At 34.9% G+C, this 26,944-nt stretch overlaps 1 protein-coding gene across 3 annotated transcripts; it reads right to left on the bottom strand.

The window, feature by feature from the left end:
- Positions 1–168: 168 nt before the first annotated feature.
- Positions 169–25,740, bottom strand: LOC111416869 (histidine--tRNA ligase). Of its 3 annotated transcripts, none has more exons than XM_023048972.2 (5): positions 25,417–25,504; positions 24,515–24,652; positions 12,048–12,497; positions 11,774–11,980; positions 169–1,096 (listed from the first exon to the last, which is right to left on the bottom strand). In XM_023048972.2, the coding sequence occupies exons 2-5, from the start codon at positions 24,620–24,622 to the stop codon at positions 317–319; spliced, it is 1,545 nt and encodes a 514-aa protein (XP_022904740.1). In that variant the 5' UTR covers positions 24,623–24,652; positions 25,417–25,504; the 3' UTR covers positions 169–316. The 3 variants fall into 3 exon arrangements, with proteins under 3 accessions (XP_022904740.1, XP_071056825.1, XP_022904741.1); XM_071200724.1 differs by lacking the exon at positions 25,417–25,504 and adding an exon at positions 24,706–24,723; XM_023048973.2 differs by lacking the exon at positions 24,515–24,652 and having other exon boundaries at positions 25,417–25,740.
- Positions 25,741–26,944: the final 1,204 nt, after the last annotated feature.

Below are 26,944 nucleotides of genomic sequence, written 5' to 3'. Positions count from 1 at the left end.
AATTTCTTTGCAAAAGATGTTAATTCACGGACATTTTTCGACCTTTTCTTGTAAAATTAAGGAAAAAAATCCGAAATAGGTATGTATACCGCCTGTTTGAATTTGACAAGATAAACTTAAAATCCCCATCTCTATTAAAATAAAACAGTTTAGATTAAAAGACATAGATTAACTCCCTCAATGATTTTATTTTGTTATAACTACAGTACTATTACATAAGGTTAACTAACAAAGAGAGAGATTAAGAAATGAAAATAAATAAATGCTCTTAAAAAATTCGTATTTAAAATCCAATTAACTTAATCCTTTCCCATCATCAAAATTGTATTCTTTTTCGAAGTTCTTCTTCCAAATCAGACATTTTGACTTCAACTTCTACTCTTGTTGTTACTTCTCTTAGTTTTACTACTCCTTTCTCGATTTCAGACTCCCCTAAAATAATCACCAAAGGAATTCCTTGCTCTTCGCAATATTGCAACTGAACCAATAATTTAGGATTTTTCTTGTAAGAGTGCTCTACTTTAAAACCTTGTTCCCAAAGTTGGTTGCAAAGCTTCATACGATGTTCGAACAGATTTTTTTGGGCTGAAGCAACGAAGACTTGAATTTCCGTTGTACGTACTTTTTCTTTGGATGTGGCAATTTTCGCTTCTAGAACGGAAAAGATTCGTTCGATTCCAATCGAAACTCCAACGCAAGGAACTTGTTTGTTTTTCGGATCAAACATTCCGACTAAATTGTCGTACCGACCACCACCGGCGACTGAACCAACGGAAACATCTTGACCATCCTCCGGTTTTCCTAATAATACTGCTTCGTAAATGATTCCCGTATAATAATCCAGTCCTCTGGCCAAACTAAGATCGAAAGAGACTTTATCATAAGTATTGTAAAGTTTACAATAGTTTAAGATGAGTTTCATTGCTTCTAAACCTGCTACAGCCGTTTTACTGGTTTTTAATTTTTCGTCGGCGAGCAATTTTTCGACCAATTCCATTTTACCGTTTAAACGTACGTATTCGCCGATTTGATTTGCGGCCAATTCGGAGAGACCTTTCTCTTGAACCATTTCTTGTTTAACGTCTTCCCAAGGAGACTGAAAAATAAATCATATTTCAGATTTCCTAATTATAATTAAGTATATGTAATACGTGCAATAGTTTCGTGAATGATGTAAGCGTTATAATGAAAAAATAATATGGTAAATATGAATTAAATATAAACATTACGGATTGGTCTTGCAAAATAACAAATTTCTACAGATCGTGGAATGAAATAAAATGAATTAGAATATCTATTACAGAATCAGTTTCTTTCATTCATGTTCTACTTTTAATTTAAATCAGTCTACAGATTTTCAGAAGTAATTTTTATCTTCGAAAATTATTTTAATAAAGTATGATAAATTTCGTTATTTAAAAAAATGAAGTAGAAAACTAGCAGAGAAAATGAATTTTAAGTGTAGTAATCTCTGCTTTTATTTTCTCTGCAGTTTTAAGAACTTAATTCAGTAATTGGATTTATATAAAATAATTGAAATTAAAAAAATAAATTGACATGTTAAAATAAATGTTGATTTTATGATCAACGTGATCAACAAAACCAAAATGTTTTACGTCATCCATGCGAATACATAACATACAGTTGTAGTTTAAAATTAGTCTGCGACCTTGCTTTTTCAAGCAGATGGAAAACTTCAATAAGAAGTATTAAAATAAGACTAACATAAGTGCAGGATACAGTTCAGACCATAATATTTTACCTCTAAAATTACAAACGTGCAAAAAGCAAATGCGCCATCGTCGAAACAGAAACAATGATCAAATCTAGAACACTCTGAAGATCCCAATACATTACAGAGCAACACCAAAACTTGGATAGAAAAAGCATTATGTCAACCTTGCAGGCCAAAGAAAAAGGCACAAAACAAATCACCTAAACAAACTAATTCAATACAAATATAGACGAGAGAAGACTGATTACATAAAGAGAATTTGCGAAGATATACATCAACATTCCCAACACAATTAAATACCTTTCACGAGTTTGTAAGCCCCGTAAGCAAAGAATGAAGATGGAAATACTGATGCAGATGATATAGCATTAGTGTGAACAGAGCACTGCCAAAATCTATACATAACGGCCATCCATACATACGAAAATTTGAGAATCGATCAAACGCACGAAGAAGCAGAAATATTAAGATCAGAAATAGAATGAGCGATATCGCACATAGATGTGATAGTTGTCGAGATCGTCAAAGCCATGAGAAGACAAAGAGTCAAAATCATACACACTACCTATGCTCAAAAATGTGGAACACAAGACTGAATGATGCAAATAATTGGTTATATTAAATCATAAAGTCATCATCTGTTTTGGGATCGATATCTTCGCAACCGCTCAATAAAAAAAATTGCGGTAAAGTTTATTGTAATAACCGAACATTTATGTAACATATCTACATATCTATGTAACATATGTGAATTTGAAAAATCAGCTCGGCGATTTTCTTTCTTTGTGAGTTAAATGAAAAAAGTATCCGATTTTTGAGGGTGCTGGCAACTTTGCAATTTTTTTCTTCTGTCTCGGTTGATGGGAAGGTGTGTAGCAATTTGAGGTACGCAGATGACACGCCGATAATTGCAGCAAGTGAGGAAGAACTAACGGAAATTATGGTAACGTTAAACAACCAACCAACAACAAAATATGATTATGATAATAGACCAGTAACGACGAAACAACTCGTATATTAGGAATGTTGCTAACTACGAGGTAGTTGACCAACTCGTGTACCTAGGTGCTTTTATGCATACTTACCTATACAGGGTGTCTCACGTAACTGGTTCGTTAGAACTTTTTCAGGTTCCACTATTCGTAGAGATTTAAAATTTTGGTAGCATGGGTTGTTCATTCGGAACTTTCGATCTAAAATATTTTCAAGATGGCCGCCACTTCCGGTCTACCGGAAGTAGACCATAACTTCGTTATTTTAAATGGAATGTTATAGTTTTTATTACACAATTAAATTGTACGTAAAAAAATAGGTTGACTTTGATAAATGTTATTGGTACCTAGCGTTTTTCGTTTTCGAGTTATTTTCGTTTTAAACTTTTTTTGGTAAATTTCAACATGCTCTTTAAAACTTAATATCTCAGCCAAAGTTCATTCAAAAAAGATCTGCTTTGGCACGATTACTCTTCAGATGTTGTCAAACAGATTGTCACTTGTTGTATCGGAGTATCTTATACAGGATGGTCAAAAATTGAATTACTGTTTCTCGTTAAATGGAACGCCCCATATTTTTTTAGCCTATCAGAAAGAGAATTTAATTCTCTACAAATTATCTATAAACATTCCCATACCTATTTATTGTAGTTTGCCTTATATTGCGAAATTTATTAAAACATGCACGAAATACAGGTTTTTTTATTAGAAAGCTATGGAATTTTGACATTTTTTGGTCCATGTTTATATTATTGTTGCCATTAGTTACATTTGACGACGGGTGTAAGTTATTGAACATCATGGTAAATTATTCCACCACCGATATTTGAAATTTATTTTGTATTGATGGCGAATGTAATAAACTTTCGCACAAGACGTGTTGATCACTTAATGAGAGATGCCTAACAAACCTAACGCTCATCACAAGGAAAAATTTCAAAAAATTGATTAAGAATTTCTTAGTTCCGGATATATCGAGACCAAAAGAAATCGCATATTTGCAGTCACCAGTGATGAAGACAACGAAATAAATAATTTAATGTATTTTATTGCATTTCCAAATTCAATTTAATAACAAATTTATATTATAAATTTATGTTTTTATTCAAATCTAATTTTTGTTATTAACTTTTTGTTCCAATAGTTTCATTTATTTGATCTTTTGTTTGTTATTTTTGGTAAGTAAAAGCTAGTAAACTAAAAGATTATCAATCGTAGTTAATAGTACAAATAATAGAAATAAATTAAACAAAAAACCGGCAAAATGTCATGGCCTTCTAATAAAAATACAAACGGTTTCCTGCATTATCTGCATGTTTTGATAAATTTACGAATATGAGAGAAACTACAATAAATAAATATGGGAATGCAATTTTTGACCATCATGTATAAGATACTCTGATACAATATATGACAATCTATTTGAGAGCATCTGAAGAGTAATCGTGCTAATTTAGAGCTTTTTTGAATGAACGTTGGCTGGGATATAAGGTTTTAAAGAGCATGGTGAAATTTACCAAAAAAACCTTAAAATCAGAATAACTCGAAAACGAAAAACGTTAGGTACCAATAACTTTTATGAAAGTCAACATATTTTTTTACGTACAATTAAAAGGTGCAATAAAAACTATAGCATTCCATTTAAAATAACGAAGTTATGGTCTACTTCCGGTAGATCGGAAGTGCCATCTTGAAAATATTTTAGATCGAAAGTTCCGACTGAACAACCCATACTACCAAAATTTCAAAACTGTACGAATACTGGAACCTAAAAAAGTTTTAACGAACCAGTTACGTGAGACACCCTGTATACGTGTTACTTAAGTAACACCAGTGGCTGCAGCGAAAAGATAAATAGGCGTCTAACTATTGCGAGAGCGGTCTAGTAAAACGAACCAAAAATGGCAAAACTGAGCTATTACTAGAAATCCGAAGGTTTTGCTTGATAAGTCATTAATTTTTCCAGTCGCCATGTACGCATCGAAAACGTGGGCATTAAAGAAGAACTAAACAAAGATCGAAGCTTTTGAGGTGTGGATCTATAAATTTTCATAAACCAAGCACAGAACAAATGTTTCAATATTGAACAAACTAAAGATCAAAAACAGGTTGATCAAGATAATTAATAAGATCATGCCTTAGCTATTTTGGACACCTAGCGAAGCAAACCACATAGATCAGAAACCTTGTTGTAGAGGGAAAATGGTGAACAAAAAAGCACGGGAAAGATCACCGATAAGATGGGCAAACGAGTTGAGGGAACCGTCAGTTCGTTACTTACGTTGCACATTAAATATTATCGGATGTAACTTTTTCTACTCCTTCTACCACCTACTTTTATCACCTTACAGCAGCGTTTCTCAACCTGTGGGGCGCGCCCCCCTAAGGGGGCGTCATAATTCTGCATGGGGGGCGCCAACACATCAAAATGAAAAAAAAGATAATTACTAATAAAAATTAATGTCATTCTGACATTCCAAAAATTTAAGTAAGTACAGTACACATTTAAACTAATACACTCGTACTACTACCTATGTATTTAATTACTATAAATATGATTGTATCAGTAGATACTGTCAAATGCCAAATGAAACTAATAATAGACTCATCAGTACTAAATTAAAAGTAGCTGTAATGATTATAATTATTAGTGACTCCCTTGGGCCTGTCTCGCACAGCAAAGTTTTTCAAAAGAAGGTTTTATATTACAAATAGCCACTCTCAGTTCTTTGATCTATATTCAGTCGAGTCCTATATTTTGTCTTTAAAGCAGCCACCGCAGAAAATCCGGATTCACAAAGGTAAGATGTTGAAAATGGCAATAATATACGAAATGCTCTTGTTTTCAGTGGAGAAAATGCATCATCCACTCCCGCCCAAAATTCAAAGAGAGTTTTATTACTAAATTCTCTCTATTACTAAATTTCGCCCCTTGCAGTAAAGTGTATGAAGATTTCTTCTTCTGCAGTTGAGAGACCTTCGTGAGTAGTTCGAAATGGATCCCTAACCCACTCGTAACTTGCTACCAATTTGTCGTCAGCAAGAAAATACTTTTCAAAATTCTGTGCCAACATGGCTAAATGACTTTCTATTGTTACAAAAACAACTGTTACATACTGTTCTTCTTCCTTGTATGTTTTGACACACTCATTCACATTTGCAAACATTTCTAGTTTTTTTTTGTTTCACATTTCTGCTCCACAGCTCCAAATTTCTACAGAATGCACTAACTTTATCACTGCTATCCAACATATGTGTGTTTGCTCCTTGGAGTTGTAGATTCAGGGTATTTAATTTCTCGAATATATAACCAATTTCATCACAAATAAAGCATCTCGAAACTTTTTGGCTTCCAGGCGGTTTTCCTCTTCTAGAAAGGTAGCAATTTCCTCTTTTAACTCATAAACACGTTGTAGAAATTTCCCACGCGATGCCAGAGGCTTTCTGTGGATCATGCAATAGGTGCAGTCACATTGCGGAGATGTTTGTTTCACAAGTGCTTGTACGCTTTGGAATCTTCCACACATTGTAGAATCACCATTGGTGCATATTTCAACGCAATTCTTCCACTCTATGTTTGCCTCATTAATAAAATCATTTAAAATATCAAACAAAGCGAGTGCTGTTGCTTTGAGTTCTCTACGTATGCAGAAAAGTAGTTCTTCTACTACCGATATACGATCACAAAATCAGACGTAGGCAATTAAATGAGCGTCTTTATTGCTATCTGTTGCCTCGTCAAGCTGAATCGAAAACAATTTGTCACACAACTTTTCAAGAAGCTGATGCTGTACATCTTCGGCTATATCACCAATTCGGCAGACAACAGTATAATTTGAAAGAGGTATGAATTGTAATTGTTTGGCAAAATTATCTCTAAACATAATTTCTACAATCTCCATCGCAACTGGCAGAATAAGTTCTTCACCAATGGTGTGAGGCCTTTTATATCTGGCTATTTTATATGATAGTTTGTAAGAGGCAAGTAAAACTTTTTCGTTCACAAACAAAGTTTTTTTGAAGAATGATATTTGCTCTTCATATATATGACTAATTTTAATTCAAAGAATTCTCAGGGCTTGTTAACGTACTCACTATGAAGTGTTTCCAAATGGCGTCTAAGTTTATTAGGTTTCATGCTGCCTGCTGCCAAAATTTTCGCAAAAGAAAGATAGGGGGGCGCCATAAAAATTGTTATTGAAAATTGGGGCCCGAATACTGAAACGTTGAGAAACGCTGCCTTACAGGAATACATTTATTTTTATTACACCCTGTATAACCAAAAAACTAACTGAAATCCAGCAAAAAACATCAGGCAACAAATTTTCATTTTTAAAATTTTTCTTTAGTAACTATGCACAGTTTTACTTTCTCTTTTAGTCGTAATAATAACAATAAAACCCAATTTATTCTGGCACGTCAGGTTTTAATACAAACGTTATTGAAAAATAAATTAAATAATATAAATTAGGTAGGTAGGCAAATTATATGAAACTGTATGCTATAGAAAGAGAGGAAAAAATCATTAGTTCATGATAACTTCAAAGAAATTCATTAACAATTTCTATCTAATTATTGTCAGATTTTGTGTTTCCTAGAAAATTTTGGGTCACATTCTTAAAAGGATTCCTAGCACCACGTTCCAAGTTATTTGAAGAAGTTCATTAACAATTGCTATATAATTGTCAGATTTTGTGTTTCCTAGAAAATTTTGGGTCACATTGTTAACACATCTTGCGCGAGCACTTTGCCGCCAAAGTCTTACCGAGTAGCGGGCATCAATACCATGCAAAACAACTTTAGTTGCTTCCCGCGCAAGATGTGTTAATAGGATTCCTAGCACCACGTTCCAAGTCATTTAAAGTATGTTCAAATTGTGCATTTTGCTGTAGACAGTTTGAAGAAGGACAGTTTTCAAACTCAATTTCAAGCATAGATAAAAAACGCCATTCTTCTGAGTTGTGTTAATGACCTAATGTTAGCATCAAATCATCGACATTATTGCAGAATGAAAGACCTTCTTTGGTTGAAAAATACTGTGACAGTTCTTTCTGGCGATTACAATACACAGAAATATTTGTGTCTGGAGTTAATAGCTTCCATCTGTTGAGATGGCAAATATTCATCATCATTGGTCGATAACTCGGAAATTTGTTCTTCTGCTTCTGTAATGGCATATTCTTCACTAGAAACACCTAGTGAAGGCTCTTGGCCCTAGCAAAGCTTCTGAATGAGGTACTGGACGAGAAGCAGAAGCCACGTTAACGTAACGAATCTTGTTCTTATTTTTGTTGGGGAACGAAAGTTTTAGTGCAGCAAAAGTAGCAATCAGACAAATGGTTCGGTTGTTTACGCCACATCATACGTCCTGCAAATGGCATAGCGCTGTTCTTACCGTTTGACCAGGCTTACCGTCTGTCGATCGCCACAACGGCCCCCGCAACGCCGTAGCTCAATTGCGCCACCTAATCAACTACGCCCTGTAACCGTCACATTAGAATCCGTATATGATATGGTTAAGGAGATGTGTACTGAAATGCGGAGTAAGCACGATAGCTTACTTGATTCTGTAAATTTCTGTAGCAACCGGATTAGTGATTTTGAAAAGTTGCTTGAATCGTTCAATGGAAAGATAAAAATTGTTGGTCAGTTAACCACTAAAAATAGCCGCTTACGAGAGCAGGTAACGAGTTTGACTGCGAGGCTGGATGAGGTTGAGCAGTACTCCCGTAGGAGTAATGTTGAAATTCATGGTGTTCCCCAACGTGAAAATGAAAATCTCTTGTCTATTGTAGACAACATTGCCAAACATGTAGGAGTCAAATTCTCATCGATAGACGTTGATGCCATTCATCGTGTTCCACACTTTGATAAGCAAAATAAAGCTCCACGGGCCATAGTGATGCGGTTTTGCAGCCGCCTAAAGCGCGATGCTTTTTTGGCGGCGGCAATCAACAAAAGGAAGTCCGTACCTGGTTCTCGACAGGGTTTGCATATTGAGGGGGTGGGGGAGAGCTGTTTCGTTAATGATCATCTGACGCCGGCTAATAAGGCCTTGTTTGCTCGAACGAGAGGGATTGCTAAAGATAAAAACTATCGCTTTGTATGGACACGTGATTGCAAGATTTTTGCCAGAAAGAATGAATCATCGCCGGTAGTCCATATAAGATCTCCTGATGACCTCTCACGCCTTTAAATAATTAATTTAATATAATAATTAAAAAGAATTAATAAAACAAACGCTCAAAAATGGTTGGCCTTTCAGTATATTATCAAAACGTCCGTGGCGTTCGTACCAAACTGATTACTATTTATAATAATGCGCTAAATACCAACGTCGATGTGGTATGCCTAACGGAGACATGGCTCCACCCTGGTATCAATTCGGCTGGGGTTCTTCCTACTTCCTACAACATCTACAGAAGAGATCGTGTTGGTGCGGTTCCGGGTGGTGTGTCTCGGGGGGGTGGTGTGCTGATAGGTGTTAGTGCGAGTCTTCGCAGTGTTCAGAGGTCAGACTGGTTTCCAGTCTATGAAGCTATTTGTGTAACACTTTATTGCGATAGGCGTATAAGCAAACTGCATATTTGTTGTATCTACATTCGTCCTAATGATAATGTTGCATTAAATGTATTTTGTAATGAATTAAGACACATTGTTGACCGCTTCCGTGATGATAAATTTTTGATTTGTGGCGATTTCAACTTGCCCGAGATAGTTTGGAATATCGATGGTTTTGGAATGTGTACTGCCTCTCCTGCTAGCCCACGTTCAACTGATTTCTTAGACGTCCTTTCACTTTGTGAATTTAATCAGCATAACTCTTTTAAAAAGATATTGCCAGCACGTTAGATTTGGTCTTGGAACGCTTTGTAACTGTATCTAGAATTCAACTGAGCGATTCTTCTCTACTTCCAGAAGACGTAGCTCATTCGTCACTTGAGTTGGCGTGCAGTATTGCACCTGTAATCAACTTCACTGAACGATTTCCTACTACTTATAACTTTAAACGAGCTGTTTTTAATGATATCAGTGATTAACTTAATGACATTAATTGGGAAACCATATTTGCAGATGTAAATAATGTCAACACTGCTACGGATATTTTCTATAATAATTTGTCTTTAGCCATTAAAAAATTTGTACCACACAAATGCCATCCTGTGAATGGTTACCCGGCTTGGTTCTCTAAGAGCACAATAAAAGTAATAAAGGAAAAGTATAAAGCGCATAAAAAGTGGAAGCGTTGTGGAAATCAGTTGGATTACTTAACGTTTCGTCTTCTGCGCGGACGCTCTAAATACCTGATTGATCAGAATTATAAGGCGTATATTAAACGTGTGCAGGATGGTGTTGCATTGGACGCAAAGCAGTTATGGGCATATCTCAAACGCAGAAGAGGCGGTACGGGTATCCCATCAACTGTAATTCTGGATGGGGTTGAGGCATCGAGCGGCGATGGCATCTGTTCGTTATTTGCGAATTATTTTAGTGCAGTTTTCGCAGCACCGTCTGCTCCCCATTATGATGCGGTTGATTCTCCGCGCGTACTCATTCATGACTTTGGTCTCATTGAAGTGGAGGGGGCATTGCGTCAAGTAGCTTTGAATAAGGGTCCTGGTGCTGACGGTATACCTGCTATACTGGTCAGAAACTGTGCTCAGGCAATATCAGTTCCTTTACAGCTGATATATAATAAATCCATTAAGCTGGGAGTGTTTCCGGATGCGTGGAAGCGAGCCAACGTTGCACCCATTTTTAAATCAGGTGATCGACACTTCGTTGTCAATTATCGTCCAATATCTATATTACCCATACTTGGAAAGGTCTTTGAGAAGTTGGTGTACGCCAGTGTATTTTTTTAAATTCGTGGAAGTATTAATACTAATCAGCACGTTTTTTTTTCCGGGCGTTCAGTCGAAACTAATCTTTTAGAATATACCGATTTGCGTCGAGTTACATCTACAGTTGATCTTGGTGTAACACTAGATCAAAAACTACGTTTCGATGCTCATGTAGATGGTGTGGTTGCTCGATCATACATAATGCTGGGCTTTATAAAGCGATCTTCCGAGGATTTCACAAACCACAACGCAATTATAAGTATGTACAATGCATATGTCAACAGCATCTTAAACTTTGGTAGCGTAATCTGGAATCCTCAATATTCCGTATATATCACTAGGTTAGAAGGAATCCAGAAACGACTGATTAAATATTTGTGTTATAAAACCCAACAAGTGTACAGTAACTATGCGTCTGGTTGTGAAATGTTCGGATTGCTAACGCTCTCCCAGCGACGAGCATATAATGACGTTTTATTTTTGTACAAACTTGTCAATGGTCATACTGATTCCCCATCGCTGATGGCGAGAATTGATTTTCATGTTCCTCCTCGTCAGTTACGGTACGACTTCCTTTTTTATATGCCCACTCCACGAACAAACGCATATCGTAACTCGCCTATTCTGAGGATGGAAAGAATCGCGGATCGGGTGAGTTGCGATCTTTTTTCGAGTAACCCACGAAATATTAAGTTTGCGGTCCGTGAGGCTGTGAAGACTGCGCACATCATGTGTAATTTAAATATTTAATAATGTTAATAATGTTAATTTAAGATAACAACATATTTGTAATCATATTAAATATTACTTTAAGGTTTTCGTATATAATAATTATGTGGAGCAACTTTATTGGGTTTGTCCTGTTGTTGCTCCCCGATATCAATAAATAAAAAAAAAATAAAATAAAATAAAATAAAATAAATATGTAACTGAAAGAGAATGGTCCCACAAAGAAAAATAATCCAAAATAACGTATGGCTTTGTTGAATTTACCGCATTCAAAAAAAAAAAATTCTTAATTACAGATTAACACTCACAAAAAAAAACGTCAGAAGTTAAACGTCCAACATATTCTATCTACGTATAATTTTTAAGCAATATACTGAAATTAGCGTCAAAAGTCCACAATTGCTAAAGTATACTTACCACAAAAAATATTCTTTTATCAACAAAAAAATGTGAAAATCTTATTTTTTACCTACCTTATCTAATTTATCTACGGCAGAACAAATTGACCTAAATTTATCATTTGGTACCCCGCATGCCTCGAACATCCCATCCAACAAAAATCTGTGGTTCAGCTTAATAACGTAATTTCCAATCTCCAACACGTCCAAGATTTCTTTAACTACTTTTACACATTCCGCATCCGGAATCATTGGATCGTAAGTTCCTGCTATATCAAAATCCTAAAAATAAACATCAAATTTCTAATATATTTCAACATAGATAATAATTTTCAAAATTTTTACTTACGCATTGATAAAATTCCCGATATCTTCCTTTTGTAATCGAAGGATTATCTCTTCTGTAAACTTTCGCTATATGGTATCTCTTAATTGATTGAATTTTACTCATTGCCAAATATCTCGCAAAGGGGACAGTCAAATCATATCGTAACGATAAAATCTCACCTCCCTGATCTTTCAAGTCGTAAATTAATTTGGAATCTTCACCGTATTTCCCAGTCAATACTTCCTTAAGTTCAAAAACGGGAGTGTCTATCGATTCGGCTCCGTGACGCTTAAAAACCGAGATCACCTTGTCCAGGACAGATTGGCGGATGGCCATTTGTTGGGGGCCATAGTCTCGGGTTCCTTTCGGGGTTTTGAGAATGAACTTTTGGCCCACGGTCGCCTCGGTCGGATCATCATCGATTTTTAATTGGGCTTTTAATTCAAGGAGTTTTGCAACTTCTTCGGCGATCTAGAAATGAGTAAAATAGTTTATGAATGTACTATAGAATAGATAGTAAAACAAAAGGGAAAGGTTTGATATTTCCAATTTGGGATTGCCGCGTTATAAGAATTTAATTTATTAAACGTACGATTACTTGAAGATTTATGTATAATTTATCAACGTAGAGATAATTTTATTTACCATAAATTTACATCAATAAGTACGTGGTATCCAATAATATTTAATAACTCAATGCTTATGAATCGCAGCAATACGAAATTTGACTATCAAATCGTCTTTTCTTCTGTATTACTATATATTTTATGATTATACTAAATAAATTGAAACGTTGAAGTTAAAAAAACTAGTTAATAATGAAAGTAAATACACAGAATGTTTATAATACAACATTAAAATAATGTGATGTATTTTGAAACATTTTGTTCAATAAAGAAATAAAAGTTTATTTTCGGGATAGGTATTGTATTTTTCACATGTTGAAATTGTGTTTTAAAAATTGTTCAAGGGTAATTTATTGCCGCACGAATTAGTTTATCAAAATTAAAACAAACATTTTAATCGGACCTGAAAAAAACAAAATATTTTCTTTAAAAAACGATTCCAATGTGTTAATGAATAACATACAGATATTTAAGGGATTATTATAACAAAACGTCAAAATCCTCATTTATATTTTTTTTCACTTACATGTTAGAAATACTTTTTGTTCGCACATTACAAATGGCTTCGTCGAGCTTCTTGTTTTTGTTCTATAAGATGCTTTACAACTTACAAAAGAGTCCGTAATAGATAAAGCTATAGCTTCGTTACGTGGATAACACATTTGGGGAACACATGGAAACGGACGCTGGAAAACAGTTACCTTTCCTGGATGTTTTAATCACTAGGAAGAGAGATGAATGCGTAGAACTAGAAGTGTATCGGAAGAAGACACACATGAACGGGTATCTACAGGCTTTGTCCAAACACTACAAACACAACAAAAGAGGTCAATGATCCAAGCCTTGTTCCAGGGAGCAGAAAGGATATGCAATGAAAAGAATTAAAAAAAAAAAGAAGGATTTCTAGAAGACGTACTCCAGAAGAACGGCTAGGCTAGAACGGGAAGACACAGTAAGTACTGCACTAGCCGGTTTTATTTGCCGCCTTTATATTTCAGGTCTGAAGAAGAACGATATCGTGGTACGATATGGAAAGGACCTATTAAAAGCAACGGGTTTCTATCAGCTATCATGGAGTTGTGGGAAGTATCATGTTGGCCAAACTGGACGTAACATCAAGGAGTATGAAAAAGATCGAGGAAAAGGAAGAGCATTGTCATAAAAAGGGGCACACTATAGATTTCGATAAGACCAAGGTGTTAGCTAAAGCCAGAAATTATTTCCCAAGGATGACATGAGAGATCATAAAGATTTCGTCACTTCGAACTTGTTTCTGAAGAACGTTGCAACATGGTACTTATTCATTCCTATTAGTTTAAACGCAAGAAATATTTTAAACACAAAGTATAATTCACTGTGTCAATATTACACAGGTTGTTCCACACAAATGGTTAGAGCTTTTTTATTTTCCAATATTTTACGTTTTGTGTTATATACAGGGGGTGTCCTGTTAAGCGTACGGAGCGGCTGTATCTCGAAAACGGTAAGGTTTGGGAAAAAAATCCTTATAAGCAAAGTGGGCAAGAGAAATAGCTGTAATGACCGCTTGGTTTAAAACAAATAGGCTAGAGGGCGTTATCTGCAGCGGTTACATATTTTTGTGATTTTTGAAAAAAAGTTAAATGGAACGGTACTATTTACTTCACAGACCATTAATCACCATAAAATTTGCTAAATATTAGTGAAAACCGCATCTCGATATCTCGATCCATTCTCGAATTATAAAAGAAAATGTTAAAAATTCGTATATCTTAATCGGATCAAATTACCTATGAAAACAAATAAGAGAGCACAAATATTTTATTACCTAGAACCTTCCTTCACACTTAAAAGCATTAATAGTAGCAATGAAACATCAACAATGATAATAAAACAAAATAAAGCAAAACACTTAGAATAACTTAAATTTTTGGCAAAAATAGCTACTACTAATGAGCGAAATGCCTTCCATAAACCTCAATGCATTTATTTAATCTAGTTTCGACGAAAAAAAAGCGCTGCTTAAGTCTCTTCCCTGGACACGTTCCTACTGGTATTTAGTGTTTTGTCATATTTTCCCTGGTTATTGGTTTTTCTTGAAAAGTCAGGTCGTTTAGTCTACCCAATAGATAAAGGGGTGAAAGCAATGTGGGTTTTGCTCCAACCAAGAATGCATATTATGCAAGTTTACGTCAGCTTGTGGACAGATGCTTCATGCATCCATAGCATTCGTGATAAAAGGTTTGGATTTGCCCAAATCATATTTAAAAGTCAGTTATAATAGTTCAGTCCGTTATCATAATCGGTATCTGTTAAGGTCTGATGTAAAACAACGTGGTAGAGATATTATTCTCTTGAGGAATCTTATGGACAATTGTTTTCGGAGTTCCCAGATTATGTGGGATCCAATTGCGCACCAATGTGATCCACGAATTCATAGAGATGTTTGAATGGGCTACACGTTGCCAGTTTTCCGTAATCGCTAAGTCAATCTTAAAAACACTTCTAGAGCAAAATGTCTTTCTTTGTCGTAATTGCATTGCACATTTTTGCCGTGCAGTTGCATCGTATTCGAAACATTGAAAATAAATCATCATACGCTCTATCATATGCTTCTGCGTTAGTAAACGACATGTTTACAGTTACCATGGTTATGTGATTTGTTTTTCTCGATGAGGTAACTGGATCCGATTGATGCCGCTCGAGTTTTTAACATTTTCTTCTATAATTCGAGAACGGGTAGCGATATCGGGATACGGTTTTCACTAAAATTTTGTAAATTTTATGGTGATTAATGGTCTGTGAAGTAAATAGTACCGTTCCATTTAACATTTCTTCAAAAATCACAAAAATACGCAATCGCTGCAGATAACGCCCTCTAGCTTATTTGTTTTGAAGCAAACGGTCTTACTGAAAATATCTTTAAAAAGAGCATAAAATGCTCTTTCAAACAACACCGAAAATATTCGAATCGGTTGAATGGTCCAGGAGATATTAAAATGTAAACATATGAAAACGCATTGGCCTCCCCCTCCCTTATTATGACAGATATGAGAAATATCGCAAAATAAAAGCGATGCAGTATTATCCAAGCTATTAAATGATGTCATGAAAGTTATAGCTCATCGTCTAAGTTTCTGAGATAGCAGGAATCTTAGGTTTCACAATGACAGTTACGCTCCCTAGCGGCCGAATTACGAACTTCAAAATAATTTCCAGCTATTTCTCTTGGTCACTTTGCTTATAAGCATTTTTTTTCCAAACCTCTAGGCCTTACCATTGTTGAGATACAGCCGCTCCGTGCGCTTAACGGGACACCTGTATATTTGACGTTTTTAAAAGTCAGATTTTTTTTTAAATAACCGCACAACCCTACATCCGGTTGGACAATTTCGTTATTACAAGTCCGTTATTTACAATTCAGTTGGATTACAATCTTTTAGTTATTATTACATATTTTGATTCTCCACATAAAAATATATTGCCTTTGATAAGGATTATTGACATTGCCCTTTTAGGTTTTGAGTTATTTTAATTTAAAAGTTTTTATAACAATTATTTAGATTTGAAGAACATAATAATTGTGAAAAAACTTTTATTTTAAATAAGTCTAAAACTAAAAGCACCTGGTATTAGCAGTCGAAGTCAACATATTACTGTATGGAACCGGATTAAATTGAAACGACATAATAACTCATAAACCATCAACTTTATCGAATAAAGTTTCAAACAAAACTTTCATCATATGTAAGAAGAAAGTATTCTGTAAGGTTATCGTTGCATTTTAGAAGCGCTATCAATGTCTTTCATGTTTAATGTGTTTCAATTGTTAAGTAAGTTTTTTTAATGAATACATATAGTTTTTTGATAAATATGTTGTTCTCCATAACAAAATAAACAAACATTTCTTACGTACACGCTACATAAAAAGTGTTTAAAATTATTTTAATAGACTATATAAATTGTAATCTACTTCCGGTAGATACGTCTGTGAAGTTAGCACCTTATTTTTTTAAAACTTCAAATTTCTCTTGAGTTCCCATTGCACCCCATTGAGTTCTATAGTTCTCTACCATTTTTATTAAAAGTTCCGCAAAAATGGGCAAAAACATCAATATCGACTTTTTGGGGTGCTAAGTTCACAAAACGAGATCAAAAAATTTGCAATAACTATTAAACGAAATATCTTTTAGAACTCGTGAGGTGCTATTCAGAACTCCTGCCAGAACTCCCGGAACTTTTCAAAATTTTCACCCGTCCGGGACATTTACGAAATCTCAATATGAACACTTGAAATTGCGCACAGTTTCTTAAATATTAGTTTTACGGCTTCGGGCCTTAATCATTTTCGTTAGAACTCGTGAGGTGCTACCCAGAACTCCTATTTCTTAAATTTCTTAAATGTTTCGGTTTATTTTCATCTAACATTGACAATCTAAACATTAACGTTTAAGAAATAAGAGTTCTGGGTAGCACCTCACGAGTTCTAACAAAAATGATTAAGGCTCGAAGCCGTAAAACTAATATTTAAGAAACTGTGCGCGATTTCAAGTGTTCACATTGAGATTTCGTGTATGTCCCGGAGTGGTGAAAATTTTGAAAAGTTCCGGGAGTTCTGATAGGAGTTCTAGGTAGCACCTCACGAGTTCTAACCAAAATGATTAAAGCTCGAAGCCGTAAAACTAATATTTAAGAAACTGTGCGCGATTTCAAGTGTTCACATTGAGATTTTGTGTATGTCCCGGAGGGATGAAAATTTTGAAATGTTCCGGGAGTTCTGATAGGAGTTCTAGGTAGCACCTCACGAGTTCTAACGAAAATGATTAAGGCTCGAAGCCGTAAAACTAATATTTAAGAAACTGTGCGCGATTTCAAGTGTTCACATTGAGATTTGGTGTATGTCCCGGAGGGATGAAAATTTTGAAAAGTTCCGGGAGTTCTGATAGGAGTTCTAGGTAGCACCTCACGAGTTCTAACGAAAATGATTAAGGCTCGAAGCCGTAAAACTAATATTTAAGAAACTGCGCGATTTCAAGTGTTCACATTGAGATTTGGTGTATGTCCCGGAGGGATGAAAATTTTGAAAAGTTCCGGGAGTTCTGATAGGAGTTCTAGGTAGCACCTCACGAGTTCTAACGAAAATGATTAAGGCTCGAAGCCGTAAAACTAATATTTAAGAAACTGCGCGATTTCAAGTGTTCACATTGAGATTTGGTGTATGTCCCGGAGGGATGAAAATTTTGAAAAGTTCCGGGAGTTCTGATAGAAGTTCTAGATAGCACCTCACGAGTTCTAACGAAAATGATTAAGGCTCGAAGCCGTAAAATTAATATTTAAGAAACTATGCGCGATTTCAAGTGTTCACATTGAGATTTTGTGTATGTCCCGGAGGGATGAAAATTTTGAAATGTTCCGGGAGTTCTGATAGGAGTTCTAGGTAGCACCTCACGAGTTCTAACGAAAATGATTAAGGCTCGAAGCCGTAAAACTAATATTTAAGAAACTGTGCGCGATTTCAAGTGTTCACATTGAGATTTGGTGTATGTCCCGGAGGGATGAAAATTTTGAAAAGTTCCGGGAGTTCTGATAGGAGTTCTAGGTAGCACCTCACGAGTTCTAACGAAAATGATTAAGGCTCGAAGCCGTAAAACTAATATTTAAGAATGTGCGCGATTTCAAGTGTTCACATTGAGATTTCGTGTATGTCCCGGAGGGGTGAACATTTTGAAAAGTTCCGGGAGTTCTGATAGAAGTTCTAGATAGCACCTCACGAGTTCTAACCAAAATGATTAAGGCTCGAAGCCGTAAAACTAATATTTAAGAAACTGTGCGCGATTTCAAGTGTTCACATTGAGATTTTGTATATGTCCCGGAGGGGTGAAAATTTTGAAATGTTCCGGTAGTTCTGATAGGAGTTTTAGGTAGCACCTCACGAGTTCTAACCAAAATGATTAAAGCTCGAAGCCGTAAAACTAATATTTAAGAAACTGTGCGAGATTTCAAGTGTTCACATTGAGATTTCGTGTATGTCCCGGAGGGGTGAAAATTTTGAAAAGTTCCGGGAGTTCTGATAGGAGTTTTAGGTAGCACCTCACGAGTTCTAACGAAAATGATTGAGGCTCGAAGCCGTAAAACTAATATTTAAAAAACTGTGCGAGATTTCAAGTGTTCACATTGAGATTTCGTGTATGTCCCGGAGGGGTGAAAATTTTGAAATGTTCCGGGAGTTCTGATAGGAGTTTTAGGTAGCACCTCACGAGTTCTAACGAAAATGATTAAGGCTCGAAGCCGTAAAACTAATATTTAAGAAACTGTGCGCGATTTCAAGTGTTCACATTGAGATTTGGTGTATGTCCCGGAGGGATGAAAATTTTGAAAAGTTCCGGGAGTTCTGATAGGAGTTCTAGGTAGCACCTCACGAGTTCTAACGAAAATGATTAAGGCTCGAAGCCGTAAAACTAATATTTAAGAATGTGCGCGATTTCAAGTGTTCACATTGAGATTTCGTGTATGTCCCGGAGGGGTGAACATTTTGAAAAGTTCCGGGAGTTCTGATAGAAGTTCTAGATAGCACCTCACGAGTTCTAACCAAAATGATTAAGGCTCGAAGCCGTAAAACTAATATTTAAGAAACTGTGCGCGATTTCAAGTGTTCACATTGAGATTTTGTATATGTCCCGGAGGGGTGAAAATTTTGAAATGTTCCGGTAGTTCTGATAGGAGTTTTAGGTAGCACCTCACGAGTTCTAACCAAAATGATTAAAGCTCGAAGCCGTAAAACTAATATTTAAGAAACTGTGCGAGATTTCAAGTGTTCACATTGAGATTTCGTGTATGTCCCGGAGGGGTGAAAATTTTGAAAAGTTCCGGGAGTTCTGATAGGAGTTTTAGGTAGCACCTCACGAGTTCTAACGAAAATGATTGAGGCTCGAAGCCGTAAAACTAATATTTAAAAAACTGTGCGAGATTTCAAGTGTTCACATTGAGATTTCGTGTATGTCCCGGAGGGGTGAAAATTTTGAAATGTTCCGGGAGTTCTGATAGGAGTTTTAGGTAGCACCTCACGAGTTCTAACGAAAATGATTAAGGCTCGAAGCCGTAAAACTAATATTTAAGAAACTGTGCGCGATTTCAAGTGTTCACATTGAGATTTCGTGTATGTCCCGGAGGGGTGAAAATTTTGAAAAGTTCCGGGAGTTCTGATAGGAGTTCTAGGTAGCACCTCACGAGTTCTAACCAAAATGATTAAAGCTCGAAGCAGTAAAACTAATATTTAAAAAACTGTGCGCGATTTCAAGTGTTCACATTGAGTTTTCGTAAATGTCCCGGAGGGGTGAAAATTTTGAAAAGTTCCGGGAGTTCTGGCAGGAGTTTTGAATAGCACCTCACGAGTTCTAAAAGATATTTCGTTTAATAGTTATTGCAAATTTTGTGATCTCGTTTTGTGAACTTAGCACCCCAAAAACTCGATATCGATGTTTTTGCCTATTTTTGCGGAATTTTTAATAAAAATGGTAGAGAACTATAGAACTCAATGAGGTGCAATGGGAACTCAAGAGAAATTTGAAGTTTTAAAAAAATGAGGTGCTAACGTCACAGACGTCCGGTAGATCGAAAACTGTGGTTATCTTGAAAACATTTTAAGTTGAAAGATCAGGATGTGCAGCCTTTAATATCTGTATTTTAAAGACCCCAACAAAATTCCTAATAAAGCACTAAAATATTAACTCTTAAAAATGTTGTGAATTTCCAACAAGGAAATAAATTTCATTTCAAAATTTATTAGTATGTAGTAATACAGTTCACAATATTAAAGAATCTGAACTGTAAATTGTTTTCTTTAAATGTGAGCCAGAATTTTTGTAAATTACAGCACTCTTGTCAGCAAGGTTAAACGGATCGAATCGACAGTTTCTTGAAAGTAAACTCTCAGTCGCTACAACACTCACCAATTACCATATCGTTATTTTAAGCAAATAAGTTTTTTCATGATAATATGGCACACTTTTTTTAGTCTTAATGGTCAATCAATTAAATTTGGGGTTTTTAAACCAAATTTTTAGAGTAACACTTTTCATAATAACATTGAACTAGTAAAATTGATTACAAATTCAATTTTTATTTAATAAATAGGATACTTACCGTATTAAGGGGATAATTCCGTGTGAATGATTAAAAAAAGATCGATTTTTTTAATTTAAATTTCATCCAAATATTGTGTAGAATATGTAGGAAAAGTGATTACAACGATGAACAGGTACACTGGACCCATACACTTGTGCTTGGGTTTTTTGTCTGAGTCCTTAGCAAACTCAGGTCCAATATGCGCAATAGAAAAGGATATAAATCGTCAAGTGCAATGAGTGGCTAAGTTGCCGTGTATTTTAGCAAAGCAAAAAATTAGAAAATGACTACCATAATACGGAAACATAATAAGTTGAAAAATATACCAATAATTCAAACGAGATATTAAAAGTTAAAACAGAAGATTCAAACAAAATGTTTCCAAACCATTATTATAAACGTGTTCGCCCATAAAATCTGCATGTCATTCATTAACAACTTCATGCAATATACAGGGTGTCTCAGCGAGACCGGTCATTAGACGTTTCTAGGGTCCTGGCGAAAATAAAAATTTGAGAATTCAGATTGAAGTATTATTAATTACGATCTCTTCGACTAAAATATTTTCAGATTTCTTACACTTCCGGTTATACCGGAAGTCGCCACCTACTTTATTTTTTTAAATGGAACACCTGTATATTTTTACATATTTGGATTTGTCTGTTTTCAAGGTTTATAAATTACTTTACTTTTTGCAATTTGATTCGGCCGTTCTCGAGTAATTCGAATTTTTCTAGAAAAATCTGCTCCAGCAGACATTTGTTCAAAAAATCAGAGCACAATCGATTTTTGGGATATCACTTTAGGATTCAGAACATGCTTAAGCAACATGATGGAGTATGTTCTGGTGCCGAGAACGGCTGTCTAGAACGTTTGGTCACTTTACTATGGCAAGTTAACTTCTCGAAATTTGGAAGTACCATAACTTAATTTTTTTAAATGGCACCCCCCATATTTTATTACTTAGTCGTCTTCGGTGTCTCATTCTACATTTTTTATACCCCTTTTGTCCCATACCTAACATTAATAGTTTGGGAGATAATTAGAGTTTTTTGAAAAATGCACACATCATATGGATATTTAGCCTAGTGTGCCATGAAAAACAAGCCTTCTCAATGAGTTCTTGTCAAAGACTCACTTGTTTATGTCACTTGATGCATGTGAGCTAATAATTATCTGTTAGGTCCCTTAATATTAGTACTGAAAAGAGTTAAAATCGATAACAATAACGGAAGTAAATTTACACAAATCAAGAAATTCTTAATTTATTTTTTATACATAAAAAGCGCGACAAAGTTCGTAGTATGATACCAAGATCTTCTTTGGCAGCTCGAATTGAGGTGTTGGGACTGGGCTCGAAATTAGCCAAGGTATTCACCTCTTCCGTTGCATTATCTCCTACATTTTTTGGTCAGTTTAACACGTGATTAATTCGTCCAAAATGCAAAAAATTTGCTTCTATTCTTCTAAATTTACCTTTTGTCGTCGGAGGTAAATGTGGATAATTTTCATTAAACATTCTGCAAGTTCTACTAAGAACTTTGTCGCACTTTTCGTGCACAAAAAATAAATTATGGATTTCTTCATTTGTATAAACATTATTTACGTTATTAATATCCATTTTAACTGGTTTTAGACTCACAAGCATCAATCAACGTAAATCAGACTTTGACGTTTGTCAATAAGTCATTAAACATTTGTTTTCCATGGCACACTAGGTTAATATTGATATATGTGAGCATTTTTCAAAAAACCCTAATTATTTCTCAAACTATTAATGTTAGGCATAGGACATAAGGAGTATAAAAGATGTAAAATGAGACGCCGAAGACGACCAAGTAATAAAATATGGGGGGTGCCATTTAAAAAAATGAAGTTATGGTGCTTCCAAACTTCGAAAAGTTAACGTGTCATAGTAAAGTGACCAAACGATCTACTATCCGTGCAAAAAGTCAAGGCCCCTCACTTTAGAGATCGATATCTTCGTAACCGCTCGATGGAAAAAATTGCTGTAAAGTTTATTGTAATCAGTGAACATTTCTGAGTATCACATGTTAATTTGGAAATTTTCCGGTCCGCGGTTTTACTTTTATCGCGAGATAAATGAAAAAAGTACCCGATTTTTGAGAGTGCCAGCAACTTTGTCTACTTTGCGATTTTTTCTCTCCAAGACTATTTGACGAAAAAATTTCAAATTTGAATTGGTGGTAAACTGATGTGTTCTTAATGTGGGGCATATTTTATTTTTTCGATATTCCATATAGTTTCGCGGAAAATCGCGGTTTAGTAGGATGCGGTTATTTCGAAAACGACCTGGCGAATTTCAACGCGGTTTTTACCAAAATATGTCAAATAACGCGGATTTTCGGATTCCGTTATCAGTTTTTCAAAAATAAGGCTCCCTAATTTTTTAAGAACGATTTAATGGAATTACAAATTAAAGAGAAACAGAAATCAGCTATGCGGGGAGACGAAGGTTCCGTCCAATCGGAACAGATAGTGCGTCCCAGACAGTACGTCGCGCCTTTATCTTGCCTACATAAAGAAATAAGGCGCGACGTCCTGTCTGGGACGCACCATCTGTTCCGATTGGCCGGAACCCTCGTCACCCCGCAGAGCTTATTTCTGTTTCTTTTTAATTTGTAATTCCATTAAATCGTTTTTAAAAAAAATAGGGATCCTTAATTTTGAAAAACTGATAACGGAATCCGATAACCAACATTATTTGACATATTTTGGTGAAATCCGCGAGGAAATCCACCCAAACGTTTTCGACATAACGGCGTCTTACTAAACCGCGATTTTCCGCGAAAGTATATGAAATATCGAAAAAATAAAATATGCCACTCATTGAGAACACATCAGACTACCACCTGTTCAAAATTAAAATTTTTCGTACGATAGTTTTCGAGAAAAAAAATCGCAAAGTTGATAAAGTTGCCAATTCCGTAAAAAATCGGGTACATTTTTCATTTAACTCGCGGTAAAAAGAAAACCGTGGATCCGAAAATTTTCAGATTAACACAAGTTACGTAGAAATGTTCAGTGATTACAACAAACTTTGTTGCAATTTTTTTTATGGAGCGGTTGCGAAGATATCGATCTCTAAAGTGAGGGGCCTTGACTTTTTGCACGGATAATGTTGTTTAAGCATGTTCATTTTTATTTTAGCCAGAACTCCAGAAACGTCTAATGACCGATCTCGCTGAGACACCCTGTATGTAGTGCAAAAGTAATATTAATGCATTTTAAATAAAGTATGAAAAAATTAAATGTAAATTATTTATTGGGTTATAAATCATGAATAAAGAATATTTATATTTATTTATAAAGTCTCGAATTATTCTTTCTAGAACCAGTTCACATTCTCTACTATCACGTATTAAAACCTAATCATGATTTCACGCAAATTTTAAAATAACAGTAGAAAAGCAATAATCATAAAGTTACAAAATGGGCAATTATGAACTGTAACATTTTACGTAATTCTAAATCTTAATTTATATCATGTGAAAAACACTTCAGATTATCCCAAAGAAAACAGAATTGAAATTGTTTCTAAGTCTGTGAAGTAGCAACACAATTTTCAAAATTTCAATTAATAAAAGAAATTTGTAATATCAGCTTAAAGAGTTTTAATGCTTTTTTTAAACTATAAAAATTTTAATATAATTTTGAAAATACTTAGCTATCTTCACCGACATCATTTAACTTTGAATCAATTTTTTTAATCTTTTATAACTTCATTTTGTCACTGACCTGTTGCGTTTGATTTGAAAGTGTGGCAACAACAACCGTTCTTAACTTTCTTGAATACAAAGGCCGTGACAGAAATCCAACAAACCGTAAACCGTAATTATGGATCATCGCGTTTTAAACGTTTGGAAAACCACTCAACTAACAAAACCAAAAAAAAAAACAAAACTAGCTTCATCTATCTAAATTCGTACCTGATACTCCAACAGAATTTTACTAAACTCCTTCACACATTCTAAATCGATCTTGTTTAAACCCAATCGTTGATTAATATCGTAACTATTTATATGGTTAAACCATCTGGAAAGATGAACGTAACGATTCGAATCGTTTAAATTAGTGTTAATACTTTTGAAGAATTCGAAGGTGTAGACGTCAAGATTTGATGGTGTGTAACCCCATAAATAACTTCTTGTTGATAAATATCGATTTAAAATGGTTAAACTTGTTCGTTTTAATTTTTCGATTAATTCGGAAAGATTTAAATGCTTAAATCAATCAAAATTAGAATACAATTAAGGAGGTACATAAAGATGATGCAATAGTAATTTTAATTTCTTTGTAAGACTTGGGAAACAACATTTTGAAATCAATTCTCAACAATTTGAATTAATAAAAGTAGTAGTAAGTCGTAATTTTATTGTATTGAGTGGCCCAAATACTGTACTCACCAGTGGGAATTGTATAAGTACACAGAAAGAATAAAAATTAGTTTGTATGATATAATAGTAGCAAGAAATAAATAAAAAAGACATGTTTTGATGTAATGTCTCTATCCTACAATAATAAATTAAGAGATCCCAAAGGTGAGCACAAAATTTAGAACACCTGTACTGCATAACACTGATTATGAGTAACAGTTCCGTTTCATTTCGTGATTTCACGCACGCGATACAAAACCTTACCTTCTCTTTACTTTCCTTTGCAGCTTTTAATTGTCTGACCAGGTCGCCTTGCTGTTGGATTTGTTGTTCGATCTTCGCCTTGTCTAACATATTCAGTACACCAACAATTTAAAAATGCCTTTTTTGTATTTCTGTTTATCAACTTAAAAAAAATCGATTTAATATAATGTTGAAAATTTTCACGTGGACAGTTCTTTTTTTGAGAGGTTAGGTACGTAAATGTCACGATGGGAGCACTAACGCGCACGTCTAAACAGGCGCGCATGAGTAATACGAATGAGCCAAATGAGGTAATTCAAAGCACAAGGATATTTGCAAAAGGTACTGTTATGAAATGCGCATTCCCCTCTCTTTGATGTAAGGTGATTTTCGCGACGGTTTCGATTCTAATGATGGACATACATAATGTGATGAATTGTTGCATCATTTTTGATTAAAAATAAAATAACTAATTTATGAAATTTTATATAAAAATAACATTTTAGTTAATATTTTCAATAAAAATGACAGTTTTTTTGACATGTATAAGAATCTATAAACTAAGGTAGAAATAAAAAATACAAAAGATACCATCACCTGAAAAAACTACACAGTGCAATGTGTGTTGCATATGTTGCAGTAAAAGCTTAACTTTAGAAAATCTATACTTTAACTATACAGTGTATGCCAAAAAGTCAGCAACACCAGGTTTTTTGGTTATATTGCATATACGATTCTGAAATTTTGTTGATATGAGATGATCATTCCGATTTAAAATGTTTTAAGATGGATGCCACACTTCAAAATCGTTGTTACAAACGGAATGTTATGTTTTTTAGTGATACCTACTATCCGTGCAAAAAGTCAAGGCCCCTCACTTTAGAGATCGATATCTTTGTAACCGCTTTATGGAAAAAATTGCGGTAAAGTTTATTGTAATGAGTGAACATTTCTGCGTATCACTTGTTAATTTGGAAATTTTCGGGTCCGCGGTTTTTCTTTTATTGCGAGTTAAGTGTAACTATCTCTACTTTGCTAAATTTGAACTGGTGGTAAACCGATGTGTTCTTAATGTGGGGCATATTTTATTTTTTCGATATTCCGAATAGTTTCGCGGAAAATCGCCGTTTAGTAGGATGCGGTTATTTCGAAAACGACATGGCGGATTTCAACCCGGTTTGGTGGTTGTCGGATTCCGTTATCAGTTTTTCAAAATTAGAGCTCTCTAATTTTTTAAGAGAGACTTAATAGAATTACAAATTAAAGAGAAACCGAAATAAGCTATGCGGGGAGAGGAGGGTTCCGTCCAATTGGAACAGATGGTGCGTCCCAGACAGTACGTCGCGCCTTTATCTTACCTAGATAAACAAAAAGGCGCGACGTCCTGTCTGGGACGCACCATCGATATAACGGCTAAACCGCGATTTTCCGCGAAACTGTATGGAATATCGAAAAAACAAAATATGCCACTCATTAAGAACACATCAAGCTACCACCTGTTCAAAATTTAAATTTTTTAGTATGATAGTTTTCGAGAAAAAAATCGCAA

Source organism: Onthophagus taurus, chromosome 11 (assembly GCF_036711975.1).
Source record: "Onthophagus taurus isolate NC chromosome 11, IU_Otau_3.0, whole genome shotgun sequence".
In the NCBI taxonomy this organism is placed as follows: Eukaryota; Metazoa; Arthropoda; class Insecta; order Coleoptera; family Scarabaeidae; genus Onthophagus; species Onthophagus taurus.
The sequence above is the reverse complement of the archived record's forward strand: the minus strand, read 5'-3'. Positions and strand labels throughout refer to the sequence as shown.